Below are 16,456 nucleotides of genomic sequence, written 5' to 3' on the forward strand. Positions count from 1 at the left end.
GACGCGCTGGAGCCAGAGGTGGGCTTCAGCAGTGAACCCAGCCAAAGACAAAACGAACAAAGGGACCAAACCTGGTTTGGCGCACAGAGTAAATCTCAAGAAGGACCTTTCCAACAAGGAATGACGAAAAAGACGACCAGGGCCATTTTGACAAAATGGGCACCCATGGGTGCAATACTGCAGCTGAGGATTCAGTCTGCGGTAAAAACACACAATGGTAGGAAAATGTAAACCACTGTCACCAGCTATTAAATGTAGAAAGGGTAAAATAAACATGTCACATGAGAATGTAGACAAAGGAGATACTAAGAAAAAGGTAAATAAAGGCAATTGCACTTCACTGCTCTAAGAAACCGTAGTTTATCCAAGAGAACCTTTCAGAAATCCAAAGGACTTCCCTGTGTCACTGCACAGAAGGTGCTGTGTATCACAATGTAAAAAGAGGATGCCTATGGAGTTTCAGACTCCAAAACCAAAAGAACAGAGTTCAAATCAAATATAAATTCATGATAGTGTGGAAAAAACATCTCTCTGCAGGATAAAAATTAAAAGTTCTAAAGTCCAGCAAAAGAGCTAGGGGTCTCCTAGGGTAGAAGGGAATAAACACATCTGAGAATTCTCCCTAACACTCGTGGGGTACAGGACCCCGGAAAACCCACATCTAGCTCAAATCACAAAGAAGGTTTTTGGTCACCCTGGAACCCAACACTCCAGAAAAGGGTGAGCTAATCCCTTAAGTGGATGAACTGGGGCACTTGCTTCTAAGGCCAGGGAGCCCATATACCCCGCAGCCTATGGAGGAGATGGTGAGCAAGGGAGGTTTCTGAGGGGCGTGGCTCAACCCCACTGAGGAGAGAACCATCCTTTGCTTTGTTTTATTTCTAATTTCCCATTTTTCTTTGAGTTGCCCATTCTTGTAAACAATGACCTAATAACAATAGTGAATCCTGGGGTACAGTTTTGGAGTCCTTTCTGTTGCTCGGTGTAAACCTGTGGCACTACACATCAACCATGGTGCTTGTGGGAGGATAACTAAATGTTAGACCTTGCACACTTATTGTAGAAAGCAGCCATGTCTCTATCCTGCATCCAGATGTCCACTGTTAGTATTTATTTAATCCTCATAGGTGTTAAGGCTGTTTCTGTGCCTCCATGAGGCTCTATGTAGCCATAATTATTGTGAAGAAATCATCAATTGAGTCTTTAACATGCTGAGCAGTCTAATATTTGCCACTGTCGTATTCAAAATGAGGTCATCGCATCAATGCGATACAGCACTTCGAAAATTCGGCACTCAATCACATTCCCAAAAACTGGAAAGCATGCTACCAACTAGTTTGCTGCACCCAAAACAGCTCAGAATTTCTTTGAACATTCGACCAGGTGACTCGCACAACCTCCTCCATCTTGTTTGTTATGCATAGTCCAGTCTCTTTTGTTTATCCATTAGTCCAGTCTCTTTTGTTTATCCATTAGTCCAGTCTCTCTTGTTTATGCATAGTCCAGGCTCCTGTGTTATGCATAGTCCAGGCTCCTTTGTTATGCATAGTCCAGCAAGGCATAAAATAAGCAGTGTCGCTTAGCAATTTGCTATGCAATTCTGTAGGTTTGCTAATCAAATGGACACTTGTGTAGCAAAGTTAGCTATTGAAGTTGCCCTCTTCAATGAATGCACAGCTCGCCCTGCATTCCTCTCTTGACCATGGTGCTCTCTTCACCCTCTTTTCACTTCAAGTGCTAATGGAGAGAAAGTACAGCAGTAATAATCTCCTCCACTCTTAAGTGTCAAAGACATGTGTGGGAGCAAGAATTTCCTTTGAACAAGGGTTCACAGATCTTAGTAAGGTCTTCCTACTCCCACTATCTCCAATAGTATGTTCTTTCCTTTGCACCCTTCTTTCTTAATAGTGCGCATATAAGTCCAGTAGTATTCTCATATGGACTCTGTCTACATAAGTTTCGGTCGATTTATGGCCAACCCAGCTGGCCTACAGTCTTCTCGACCTTCGCAAAGGCAACAACCTTTGTTGATCACCAGGGAGTGATCCTATCCTCACTCTCGTCATACGTATTGGTGGACGATGTCTTCAACACTTTAACAGTCTCATACTTCCTATGACGGACATAAAAACACCCATTTATAATCCAGCCTCATTTTTTTAGTTTAACAAAACAAATTGTACATAACAAACAACAATGGTTGTTTAGACGCGCATTCACCTCCACTTCGTAAATGATGGAGGTTGCGCAAGTAAATCCATCCCAAGCGTTCGAGAGGACCGAATTCCTAAATTCAACCGAGCCCGCTCCCAACCCATTAGCCAGGAGCCACAAACTAGATGACCTACAAACCAAAAGTCCAGAGTCAACCTAGATGCCCAACTCTTGGACATACCAACCTAATGTACAGCCAACCTATATGGCATAACTTACTTCTTCTTGCTATATGCCTGTTTCTCACTTTACTGCACGGTCTCTGTAATTAGTGTTGTCGCTCATGGGAACATCACATTCATCTTTGTCCCACGTGTGTCTTTATTCTTCCTATAGTACCCACCTGCAAAACAATGTGACGGGGCGGGGTCAGGAACTGTCACAGTGCCACTCACTGGAAAACATAAGTACTGACGGCACACTGCGGGAATACAAGTATGTCCTAATTGTGGGGAGGAGAAAGCGGAACTGGTTCATATGTTCTGGGCATGCCCGGAAATCGGGAGATTCTGGGGCAAGGTAGCCCACCGCTTGGCGGGGAAAGACATAAGTCCGGATGTGGAATCTATGTGGGCGTGCATGGTGGGGGGGGGGTACCCTAGGCCGCGCAAATTGAAACACGTAAGTAAACTCAAAGACCTGGCTTATATACTTGCTAAGTGCAGAATAGCAATGAGCTGGAGAGCAGGTAATAGACCGCAAGTGGAAGCCTGGTGGCATGATCTATAAGAACAATAAGAAACTGTACATGAGAATTGGAATTTATAACTTGTTCACTGTTTGGTATTTATGTTGCAATTTTACATTTTTTTTTTAAAATCAAAATCTTGCAAAACAATGCTCATAGAGCCGCCCATGGCATACCAAGGAGAGATCATATCTCGCACCTGAGGAGACCGGTCAAATGGCTCTCTACTAAGGACAAAATTATGCTCAAAACCTTCTCACTTACACATAAATTCTTCAACCAAGCAGCCCCCAACTACCTCACTGAGAGAATCGCAAAAAAAAACACTATTCGCCTTACAAGGACAGCTAATTCAGCATGTTTAGTTGTGCCCAGATTTAAGCTAAAAAAAAGCAGGGGGAAGTAGCTTCCATGTTCTGGCAGCGCAAGCATGGAACACCCTACCACCCTCACTGAGAGCCAACCAACCTTTCTTCACGTCCAGGCGCAATACCATCAATTGGCTTGTTACGAATGACTTCAATGGTTGGCTCCAGCCCTGCATACACGAGGACTTCTGACCTGTCTGACTTCACTAGGCAACTTCACCTGATTTAATCAAGTAATTCCTTCTGACCACCAAGTAATTCTTCTGTATTTGTACTCTTGTATATACTTAACCATTATTCAAGCAACTCTTCTATATCTGTAATGTTGGTACCTACCCTTATTGTATAATCCACTGCATCTTTGTTATTCTTGTATCTACTGTAACTAAGCTGAAATAATTTGTGTAACCTCCTGTGTGAAAGGCGCCATACAAATAACAGTTCACCTTCCCCGGTGTCCGCTGAATCTGTTTTTATTGTAGCTGGAATTTGTTTGTTTATCGTGGCTAATTTATTTTATGTTTCCTGAACATAGACTTGTTATTTCCCCCCTATTAGAAATTCTTTGGAGACGACTATTACGAAGTTGGTGAAGCAGAGAAACCTCAGTTTGAGGATGAGGAACTAGATGGTGAGTATGTTTCATTTAGCAATTGCCCTATCCCTTTGTGCTGCTATGTGTGCTTTGGGTATTGGTGTTCTTTGTATATTTTATAAATTGATAGGTACTCTATGTAGGGTGAGTAGTAAGAAACAAGGCACAAAGTAAATGTAATTCAAACAAGTGGTTGTATTAAGTTATCAGTTCACGAAGGGGTTGCATCAATCTACTATAGGATAAAGTCTACAAATGATAAGGACGTTCCTAATAATGATAGGGCCCAGGATGGGTCAACACAATGTTTGATATTTCACCAACAACTTCAAAGGAATTCCTCTAAAGCATAAAATTGAAACCTGACAAACAAATCTGCACACATGAAAATTCAACAATGTGGCCTACAGAAAAGTTGAACATCTAGGCTTCACAAGTTCTTCGCCTCCAGGCTAATCCTTAGACTAAAACACAAATGTTCCTAGCGTTGGACAACAGAAGAAATTGCAAGCCTATACTATTTCTATCCCCATTCCATAAGACAAAAGGAAGGAATATCACATGGGTTTACTGAGTATGGAGTCTATTGTGGTCTTTCTTCCTTCAATCCCTCCCTCTAAATCTCTACCAGGTCTTCAGCTGCTCAGATCTCTCTTTAGGTTCACCTCATTCTTTTTCTTCCAGCTTGCGCTCGTCTAGACGTTCACGCTCCTCACTGCCCTATTGGTTTATCCCCAACCATTGATTACTTCTCTTTACCGGGTAGGTCTTCCCATGTCCTGGTTCTCCGCATTCAATTGAGCCGGTTGCTCCACAACCTATTTCCTCAGCATTCCCTTGGAGAGGTCACTCCATGACCTAGCTTCTCAGCATTCACTTGGCCAGGGCTCTCCACATCTGGTTTCTTAGCATTCCGTTGGACAGGTCACTCCACAACCTGGTTTGTCTGCATTCACTAAGGTAGGTCTCTCCACATCTGGTTTCTCAATATTCACCTGGGCAAGTCTCCCCACATCTGGTTTCTCAGCGTTCAACTGGACCGGGTGCTCAACAGCCTGGTTTCTCAGCATGCACTTGGGCATGACTCTCCTCATCTGGTTTCCCAGGATTCACTTGTTCAGGCCTTGCCACAACCTATTTTCTCAGCATTCACGTGGGCTGGTCGCTCCACATCTGGTTTATCAGCATTCACTTGTTCAGGTTTCTCCACATCTGGTTTCTCAGCAGTCACTTGTTCAGGTCTTGCCACAATCTGGTTTCTCAGCATTCGCTTGGGGAGAGCTCTCCACATCTGGCATCTCAGCATTTACTTTGGCAGGTCTCTCTGCAACCTTGTTGTTCAGTATTCACTTAGGTGGGTATCTCCACATCTGGTTTCTCTGCATTCATGTGGATAGGTCTCTCCACATAGGTTTCTCTGCTTCACTTGGTGTTAGGGAGATTTGTCATTTTCATGCCTAATCCCCTTGCTCTTCAGGACCTTTTTCTTTAACCCTGAATGAGTGGAGCCTTTTCCCACTCATTCATTCTTGTGGGCTCTGTCTTTTGAAACTCTTTTCTTTGTATTTTACCTGTGCTGTAGTCTATTTTTCTGTATTCTATTTTACTATTGCAGCACACAGCTCCTTATGGGCAGTGTTGCTGGGGACCCTTAAGATTTTTTTTTATCAAGTACCTACAGTTCTTCATCTCTCCTAACACTCTTTAGTCTGAGAGATTGGCACATGCCACCTTCAGTGGAGTGCCAGAGGGATACCTAGTATCCCCCTTCTCTATGCTTCTGTGACTTTTTAGTCACCTAGACAACCTCCTAGTTGTGGCTGGTGACAGTGGACGTGTCCTATTGTATTGTGTGATTTTCCTGGGATCTACGTGATCACTATGCATCGGGAAATTGCAAATCCGAAAAGATAAAATCGCAAAATGCCATTGCGCAGTGATCACGTAGATCACTTTCTGCCATCCTGCATCCCCCTATGACCCCCTGTTCCCCCCACCCCACCTACCTAGTTTGGGGCAGTGTGCCGCCTATGTCCATATCCTCGGTAGTGCACAATAGGGGCACCCAAATACCAACTTGGTGTTAGGGTTTTTCTGAAGTTCAACGAAGGGCTTAGTAAAACCATTCAACTGAGGCAGTGCAAGACTCCACTCTTAGTATAAGGCTGTACCACCGGCATTCAGGGTAGCGTAAAACGGAGCAGCCAGGCCTATCTTGGGAGGGAGGTAGAGAGAGGGCTGTAGAATCGGTGCAAAGAAATTGTAATACCAATGGTCCAAAGAAACACTGAAGCACTATGTACTATACAAATAAAGGGTTTATTTAAATACAAGTATGCCCAGATAAATATTGGGGGGAAATGAGTACTATCATATTATATAACCACAATTATAAAAACAACATTATGCTTGTGCACAGACCAAAGCATATAACCTAATTTGGAACACCTAACAGTGGTTCTAGGAAAGCCAAAACCAATAGTTACTTTTGGATTACTTGCATGAATACAAGGTTAGTAGACCATAACAGTTGTACTGTGACACTCAGCAAAAAAATCACATAGTAAGTCAACGGGACAATATACTTTTCCAAATAGTGGATTACTATTCCAGGAACAGTATAAATCTGATTTAGGACAACCGTTATTCTAGGCGAGTTGGAACTTGGGTTTTAATATTCAATTACAGATGCTTTTCAGTTCACAGACTAAGGGAAGCAAGGACTCTGTATTTTTGAATGGCACACAGCTATGCAAGGTAAGTGTTAGGCAAGAATGTATGCAGTACCCTTTGGGTACACTACAACAACCCTGATCTCCTGGCAATAGGAACTCAACCTTTGCTATAAGTCTGTACTACACAGGTTGATAGCGTGAATGAGCAGCCAGGCTTATCTCAAGAGGCGTCAATGTGAGCAGTAGGGTGGTTACACAGAGATTCACAGTGACAAGTATTCAAATAAACTCTTGCACACAAGATTTCTTGATTAAACAATTATTAATTTATTTAAGTCAGTTTGAATAAGCCTTCTTCAGAAGGGACAATATAATAGTAACATACAAATACCCTCCCAAATACACACTCTTAATATTTCTAAATCAGTAGATATCCTTTTGGGATGGCACACAGACATGTCCTACGCCCTCAAGTGACATTAGTAACTAGGACACTGTGGACATGTATATACTACTAGAATCAGACTTAAGAGTAGGTTAAAGAAAAAGGTTAATTAGAACAAACATCAGGACGACGATAAATCTCATTGAAAGTGCCCATAATTTGGAGGTGGGAATGGCGATCATATCTTTGGACGCGCACACAGCCTTTGATTGGGTAGACTGGGGTTATATTCGAGCTGTGCTAGAGCACTTTGGCTTCGGACCAAACTTCATCACGTGGGTAATGGCCAATTACCAAACTCCCACCACACATCTACGGGTGAATGGAACCAGGTCTGAGGCAATACATATATCTAGGGGCACCAGGCAGGGATGCCCACTCTCGCCCTTGATTTTCGCTCTCTCCATGGAGCCTTTTGCAGCAAGAGTTGGGCAGAACAGGAGGATAGAGGGGATCACCTTGGGAGACCACGAATATAAAATCGCTCTATACGCTGATGTTTTAATAACTGCATCAAACCTGGCGTCGTCCCTGGGGGCCTTGTGGGAAGAGGTCAAAGAGTTTGGAGCTCTATCAGGGTTCAGAGTAAATCTGGACAAATCCTCAGCCCTAGCAATCCTAAGCAGGAAAGAGCTAGCCTTAGTCCCCTAATGCCGATCCCATGGGTGAAAGGAGCAACTGAATACCTTGGGGTACACATCACTAAAGACCTGCCACGCTTGTACTCCAGCAACTTTCCACAACTGATTAAGGAATTCAAAAACGATTTAAAGAGGTGGAAGGCCCAAGAAATCTCCTGGTTCGGGCCGATCGCGGCCATAAAAATGAATCTAATCCCCAGGTGGCTGTACTACTGCACAGCATTACTGGTCCACATCCCGGGTCCTGCCCTGGCAGCACTCAAAAAGAAAATTCAGGCATTTGCCTCTCCAAAAAAGAAGGGTACATGCTCGAATGGGAGAAGGACTTGGGACGGGAAATAGAGGTAGAGGAATGGGAGAAAATCTGGACTAGACTGCATAAGAGTTCACAATGCATCACAAACAGGGAAGGGGGCTACAAACTCTGCCATAAGTACTGTTACCCCCTGCTCAGCTAAACAAGGCCATTCCGGACATTCCCGGAACCTGCTGGCGCGGTTGCCCCGCTTCCGGCACACTATTCCATATGGTCTGGAACTCCCCGAAGGCAGAGGCATACTGGAAAGAGTTAATAAACCACATCAAGGAAATCACCGGCCTTTCCATCCCCTGGGATCCTGGGATAATCCTTTTGGGTGAAACAGGAGGAGGGTCATTCCCAGTCTCGGGGTACATCCCTCGGCTATGCACGCACCTACTCCTAGCAGCAAAAATTGCAATGGCCCGGTTGTGGAAAATCGAAGAAGGTCCTTCAGTAGCGTTATGGTGGTCAAGTGTTGGGACATAGCTGTCGCCGAAAAAGTCACAGCAATTCGGTCTGGCTAATTGAACAGAGCTCTAAATATTTGGGACCCATTTATGGACTACGTTGCTAAGTTTCCAGCTCTTACTAGGAGGCCTCCACTAACAAGATGGCTCCAGGGCAGCCCGCTTTATTAGACCATAGACTCAAGCCGAATCATCCCAGAGCGCATGAACTCGCTCGGACACCACGAAAAAGAGGGGTCATGGACAGAAGTAGCCAGACCGCCCATAAACACATCCCTTGCCTGAGGGCTCGGGCTGCATGATCAGACGGGAGCAATCGCCGATTTTGGTAATGTTGCTGTTCTTGTTTTGGTCTGCAAAAACCAATAAACCGTTGTTAGGGGGGGAAAAACAGGTGGAGCATGTAAATGGTCGGACTTGGATAAATATGAACAAAGGCCCTAGCAATTTGATCAAGTTCATCTCTTGGCGTAAATTTTATCATTGTTTTGGTATTGCCAACGAACAGTGCACTGTTGACGTTGTGTATATACCTGCAATATATATCGTTGTTGTGTATAATGCATATTCGTAAAACCTAATAAAATGTTATGGAAAAAAAACAAGAGATCTAACAAATATTCTGAAGCAGGTAAGTACTTTTGAAAGTTGTTAACCCCTTCCTGGAAGGAACACTACACACAATGTCAGAGGGAAGAAGAGTCATTCAGGGAGCCTAAGTCAATTGTGCAAAAGTCCAGGTAAACTGAAGCACTTCTCAGCTGTGAACGCAGCCCGCGGTAAATGCACACCACAGTAGTTAAAAGTAAATCACTGCCACCATCCACTCATCGAGGAAAGGTTAACATAAAAATGTTACATGAGACGCTAGACAAAGGGGATATTAAGTAACCCCTCCAGCACCCTATTGTAAGATTGTGTGCTGGGTCTAGAAAGTTACAATGTAAGTAAAGTCAATTTCACTTCACTGCTCGTGGAAACAGTAGTTTGTCCAAAAGAAGGTATCTAAACCTTGGGGAAATCTAAGAGACTTCCCTGTGTCACTGCACTGAAGGTGCTATGTGACACAATGTAAAGATGATGCCCATGGAGTTTGTTAGACTCCAAAACCAAAAGAAACAGTGTACAAAATCACATTAAAATACACGAGAGTGTGGGGAAAAAAAGGGCTCGCTCTCTCCAGGTTAATAAAAATGTAAAGTTCTAAAATTCAGCAAAGTTGCTGGCGGTCTCTAAGGTAGAGAGGAATTGCTCAATCTCCTCCTCTTGAGCAGAGGCTAGAAGCAAAGCTCCCAGTTCTGGTCTGGATACATAAGCCTTCAGACGGTTGGTGTGATAGACCCTAGGGGCCTCCTTGGGATTGCCCAAGTTCACTAAATAATGCACCTCTCCAGTTTTACCCACAATCTTGAAGGCTCCAATACATTTGTCCTGTAAGGCCCTCTGCCTTGTAGGTACCATAACCAAGACAAGCTGGTTTGGAGTAAACTCCACCATGTTGGCCTTCTGGTCATGCCAATGTTTGACCAGAGTCTGACCTGCTTTCAGGTTATCTGAAGCTTCTGTCATCAGTGCCATCCTCTTCCTGAGGCCTGGCACATAGTCAGTGACTCTCACTGGCTGTTGGGAAGGATCACTCTGCACCCCTTCCTTAGCAGGGCCAAAGGGCTTCTGACTGGATAACCATAGAGAAGTTCAAAGGGGCTGAACCCAACCCCTGCTTGAGGGACTTCCCTATAAGCAAAGATAAGCCATGGCAGTAGAAGGTCCCACTTTCTTCTAAGGGGTTATTCTAAAGCACCCATCATGCCCATAGTCCAAACCCATTGGTCTGGGTATGGTAGGCTGTTGAGAACTTGTAGGTCACGCCACAGTTTTTCCACATGGTCTGCACGCAGTGGGCCATAAAATGTGACCCCCCCCCCCCCTGTCGGATGACATCCTTAGGAAAACCTACCCTGGTAAAGATACCAAGGAGGGCCTTAGCTACTGCCTGAGCAGCAACGGTTCTCATAGGTATGGCTTCAGGATACCTGGTAGCATGGTCTAGCACAAACAATATAAATTGGTTGCCTGAAGACGTTGGAGGGTCTAGGGGACCAACAATGTCAAATCCCATCCTCTCAAAAGGGACTCCCACCACAGGGAGGGGCACTAAATGTTCCACATTCCTGGCCCCCCTCTTACCAGAAGTCTGACAGCTCTTACAGAATCTATCTACGTCAGCCCCCATCTTGGGCCAGTAGAAGTACAGAGATAACCTCTCTTTGGTCTTCTTGAAACTCAAGTGGCCAGCCAAAGGAATTTCATGTGCTAACTGTAAGAACTTCTATCTCACCTCCTGGGGTACTACCAGTCACCTGTAGTTCCCTGGGGTAGACTCAGTTGGTTCACTGTAGAGGCCATCCTCCCAGTAAAGCATATGCTTCCCTGGCTCTTGCCCTTCTAGCTGGCGCAGACCTTCTCAAGAGGGACACTCTTTGACCTCTGCTGAAGTCTGCCCTAGACGGCCCACCTTCTGCAAGTAAAGTCTGCAGCTCAGGATGGTCTCTAGGGTCCAGATCCCCAACCCAGGGAAGGTTTTCTTCCAGCTCTGTCACCAGTAGCTGTCTCTTCCCACTTCAGCCTCAGTTGGTCTTCCCACTCAGCCTCAGCTGGGGGAGGAGTCATTGGGGTGACCTGGGACTGTCCTCTCGGGGATGTCCTTGTCCTGTGAACAGGTTTAGGTTTGAGACCTTTGTTTATCCCAGAGACCTTAGATTTCTCTTTTGTCTTTTTTTCCTGGGAATAGAATGGTGGCCTATCTGTGGACTGGGGAGTATTGCAAATCTCCTCAACCTCCCACTAAGAGTCTCCTAAGGGTGCCTCTCTGGCCAATCTTGTTTGCTCCTGCTTCTTTTTGCTGGGAGGCCTGTGGGTACTAGATGCAACTCCAAGAGTTTTCAAATTATTTCCCAACAGGACTCTCCCTGGCACTTCATTCTGTAAACTGACAGGTATTCTAACAGTCATATTATTGCACTGGATGAGAGCTGGCTGTATGCTCTTTAGCACTACATGCACAGTGCGTTCGTTAGTCACGGACTACAGCAGTCAGGTTCCATGTACCTCACGCTATTATGCACATGCTCTGTTTTAATACCTCCCAACATACAGCAATATTGATACACGCACACTGACTGTCTAGCTTCCATTTATGCCTCCAATTGCCGCACACAGTATATACAGTGAATTCGCTGGTGTTTCACCGCCTCCCGGCAAATACTCAAAATGTATGTACCCCCTAGTGTATGCGTTTATGATCTGCTTCTCTCTGCTCCCTGGAATACCCAAATCCAGGTCTCCCGAAACCACTATGTAACATGACTGTGCCCTACGGTCGCTAGAGACCACTTTATTATTGTGTTGTGCCCTAAGGTCGCTAGAGACCACTTTATTATTGTGTTGTGCCCTACGGTCGCTAGAGACCACCTTATTATTGTGCTGTGCCCTAAGGTCGCTAGAGACCACATTATTGTGTTGTGCCCTAAGGTCGCTAGAGACCACATTGTTATTGCGTTGTGCCCTACGGTCGCTAGAGACCACTTTATTATTGTGTTGTGCCCTTCGGTCGCTAGAGACCACCTTATTATTGTGTTGTGCCCTAAGGTCGCTAGAGACCACTTTATTATTGTGTTGTGCCCTAAGGTCGCTAGAGACCACCTTGTTATTGTGTTGTGCCCTAAGGTCGCTAGAGACCACTTTATTATTGCGTTGTGCCCTACGGTCGCTAGAGACCTCAGTGCTATTCAGGTTGTCCAACCCTTATAGTACCCCAGCCTTCACCGCCTTATCTCAACATGCACACCGCACACATAATATTCATCCTCTTAAATACAATCTACATCATATTTACTAGCAGTATTGGCTAGCTCGTGCCTAAAGGGCAACCAAACAGTCATATCATGGATCTCAGGCACTCCACCACACCCAATACTCCCCCCAAAATGCCTGAAACATTACATAGGCAGCGTAGACTCAGAACACGCACTCGGCCTTTAGCACTCCCGTCCAAACCAATGCAGGTAACGATCAGGAACTCACGCCTAGGCTCACGCACGTACGCAAAAACCTGCCGCCCGCCCTACACCACCACCTACAAGCGCCCTAACAAGCCCCAGTCGCCAGCTCTTCCCAGACATCACATGTCCTGCAAGCCTATTCATACTACCAATAAGCCTACGCTAACTACCAGCCTCAAGCCACTACAACCCAAAACGCCCCAACACCTTAAATGTGCCCTACTGAATGTTCGCTCACTCAACGCCCACGCTCTAGAAGTCAATGATACCATTACTAACCAAGACCTAGACATGTTAGCCATAACAGAAACCTGGTTGCATTCCGCCTCTGGCCCCACTATCAGCATAGCTGTACCACCAGGTTACTCTATCTTAAGACAGGACAGAATAGCCAAAATGGGAGGTGGGGTCGCACTCATCTTCAAAGACTCCTTAGCACTTAGACAGACTCCCACTACCGGGGAAGACTCCACGGACATCCTCTCAGCCAAACTCACCCTCACCCCTAAAGATACAGTTAACATACATGTCATATATAGACCTCCAGGCCCTGCCAATAATTTCACAGGCATAGTCAACCATCTCCTGGGTAAAAACATCAAACAAACTTCCAGAACTCTGCTCCTAGGAGACCTAAACCTTGGATACAATGACAAACTCGACAAAACAGCTACCACCCTTGCTAGAAACCTCACAGATCTAGGCTTCACCCAGATAGTTACTGCCCCGACCCATAATAAAGGCTGTATTCTAGACTGGGTGGCAGATCACAACTGTGGCTCCACCCTCAACTCCAACACATCCCTCCCATGGTCCGATCACAACTGCCTACAATTCTCCATTCCCATATCCGCATATTCCAAACCACTTAGACCCGCTCCGGCCAAGCTAGCTAGAAGTGCCAAAAAACTTACGGCAGACAATATACGTCCCTTCCTCAAAAGCCCATGCCTAGCACCTCCTTTCTCCACTGACCCCAACATTCTAGCAGATATCTTTAAAGACACTCTCACCCATGCTGTCAACTCCCCAGCGCCTCTTGAAAACAAAAAAGAAAAAAAATCGTTTCACCCCAACTCATGGTTCACTGAGGACCTATTGAATCTACGCCAATGTAAGCGCCAAGCCCTCAAAACATGGCAGGCCAACCCTTGTGATGCCACCAAAGCAGACTTTCTCTGCATTTCCAAAAAATACAAAAGTGCCATATTTAAAGCCAAGTCAGAAACATACAATAAACGTATCCTGGAAGCTAACTCCCACTCAAAAGAGCTCTTCACCATCTTTAAAGAGCTTACTGTCCCCCCTATCTGTACAGATGAGATTGCTAAGGATGAAGACTGGTGTAACAGTATCCAAACAGCGATGCTAAATAAAATTGACCTTCTTCAAAACAAAATAGCACAACACCTTAAGGCTCTCCCCCCCCAACAGACCCACCCCGCCAATACCACAAAAAGCATTAACACCCCCCAATTCAATTTTTCTCCAATCTCCGAAGCAGATACTCTCCACATCCTCAAACAGCTTAAACCATCCCAATGCAAAGGCGATATATGCCCCCCCAACATCATTAAAGAGTGCGCGGCACCCCTCACACCGATCATCACAGCATTCATTAATGCCTCATTCAAGATGGGCCTAGTTCCCGACAGCCTTAAAGAGGCATGGGTGCGACCGCTCTTAAAGAAACCTACCCTTGATCCGACCCAACCGAACAACTACCGGCCCATTACTACGGTCCCATTTCTACTGAAAATCCTAGATAAAGCAGCCCACATGCAGATACAGTCCTACCTTGAAAACTACTCTATCCTATGAAAAAGGCAGTCTGGTTTTCGCAAAGGTCATGGCACTGAAACCGCTCTACTAGATTTGAAGAACCAAATTACGCTAATTCTAGACAAGGGCAAGCCGGCCCTACTGCTCCTTCTAGACCTCTCGGCGGCTTTTGATTTAGTCGATCATGCCATCCTTACCAACCATCTAACACAGGCGGCACATTTCTCCAACCAGGCCACTAAATGGATCACCTCCTTCCTCGAAGGAAGAGTAATGAAAGTATTCTCCAATACAGCTAATGCAGAGCCTACGACCATCAGGCATGGAGTCCCCCAGGGCTCATGCACGGCTCCTACCCTCTATAATCTATTTACCAAACCACTCTTTGACAAACTAGACGCACTTGGGATCGCTTACACCAACTACGCGGACGATACCCAAGTACTCCTCCCGCTCACAAGACTATACCAGCAGGACGCAGCCACCCTCCAGAACATATACGCCACCATCCAAGCATGGATGGCCACTAACGGCCTATGTCTCAACGGAGATAAGACTGAAATTCTTATCCTGGGGCAAAAACCCACTCTCGCTAAACTCGACCCACTCTACACCAATTTCTGCATTGACAATTGTGTCATCACAGTTCTACCCTCGGTAAAAACACTAGGAGTCCACTTCGACGCCTCTCTTACTATGGACAAACAAGTCAACTCCATTGTCTCAGCCTCCGCCCTTAGCACCAAACTCCTCAATGCCATCAAACCATTCCTAACCAGAGATAATTGCCTCTCTATCGCCAGAGCCACCATCAGAGCCAAACTAGATTACTGCAATGCGCTACTGGCTGGCACCTCCAACTCCAATCTCAATAAACTCCAAACCACACAGAATAATGCTCTAAGAGCAGCCCTCAATATACCTAAAAGGGACCACATCGCGCTAGCCAGGAAGGCAGCACATTGGCTTCCGGTCAAAGAACGCATCACATTCAAAATACTTACCACCACACACAAATGTATCAACCTCTTCGCACCATCTTACCTGTCCGATACACTAACTAAGTCCCACTCCTCCAGACCAACCAGACAATGCCACTCCAACCAATTTAAGGTCCCACGTATCTGTCGAGCTAGAGCAGGTGGAATTAGTTTTCCCTACATTGCCCCTAAGCTATGGAATTCTCTACCTAGCACACTGAGAGCAGAAACCTCTCCTCTCTGCTTTCCGAAAAAAGCTGAAAACCATATTGTTTAATTAACTCCATCTCCTATTGTTGTTTTACTCTCTCCTCCTCCCCTTCTCCCTTCTCTTCCCCCCTGTAGACATTTTTCTTCTTTTGTAACTAAGAATTTCATCTCAATGTATGTACAACTAGTCATCTTCACTTCCTCTGTTTTTTATTCTCGTGCAACTAAGTAATGACTGCATTGTATGTAAAATAAGTCATTTCTTTTCCTGTAACAAGCGCCACGATGCCCACTGGGCTGCCTGTGCGCTAAACAAATGTGAATAAATAAATAAATAACCATTTGGATAGGGCCTCCTGCAAGTTTAGTGCGACCTTTGGGTGCCTTAGCTACATCCTCAGGTTTGGAAAAACATTCATCAAGCACTGTAATGCTCGCCCCAGTGTCTCTGATGGCAGGGGTCTCCTGACTATTTACAAGAACACTGTCCTCAGACTATTAGTTGGTGTTCTCTGGTATGGAGTTGTACACATCCACATTCTGTTGTTCCCACAGACCCAGGGACACTAAAGAAACTCTGGCCTGGTCTCCAATGGGGTCTTCAGCCAGTAATTGGAAGTGTGCACTCAATGGAGTAACTTTGCTTACAATGTTGGGGGGGGGGGGGACATGACATCTGAACAAAAGGTGCCCCAGCCAAATTAATGGGGACAAAATGGTGTGCCATGAAAGTTGGGGGGGGGGTGGGGGGAGGGGAACAAACACCCCTGCCCCTCCCTCCTAAAATGACACCCATGTGTGCACTTGCCATGTGTGCTTCTCCCTCAGGGATGAAGGCTGAGGAGGCAGTGTTGACCCATGAAGGTTTACCCTTACATCTGAGATCCCCTTTCACATGATCTACAGACCCACATACAACACATTTCCCAAATGTTCTCTGGAATGGGGGTTTCTGTTGACCTCCCTCTGGTTTGGCACCAGAGGTTTCACTAGCCTCACCAGGTGTTCCATGGAATTTACCCTTGCTGT

General features: G+C 45.5%; 1 protein-coding gene across 2 annotated transcripts in view; it reads left to right on the top strand.

Annotated features, from left to right (window-relative positions):
* KRI1 (KRI1 homolog) overlaps positions 1–16,456 on the top strand; it is a 352,880-nt gene that overhangs the window by 289,207 nt on the left and 47,217 nt on the right. For both annotated transcript variants that reach the window (XM_069604296.1, XM_069604297.1), the window contains exon 13: positions 3,829–3,901. In XM_069604296.1, the coding sequence (XP_069460397.1) occupies positions 3,829–3,901 (73 nt within the window). The remainder of the gene's footprint in view (positions 1–3,828; positions 3,902–16,456) is intronic.

This window comes from Ambystoma mexicanum, chromosome 3q, assembly GCF_040938575.1.
Source record: "Ambystoma mexicanum isolate Mex_15411 chromosome 3q, UKY_AmexF1_1, whole genome shotgun sequence".
In the NCBI taxonomy this organism is placed as follows: Eukaryota; Metazoa; Chordata; class Amphibia; order Caudata; family Ambystomatidae; genus Ambystoma; species Ambystoma mexicanum.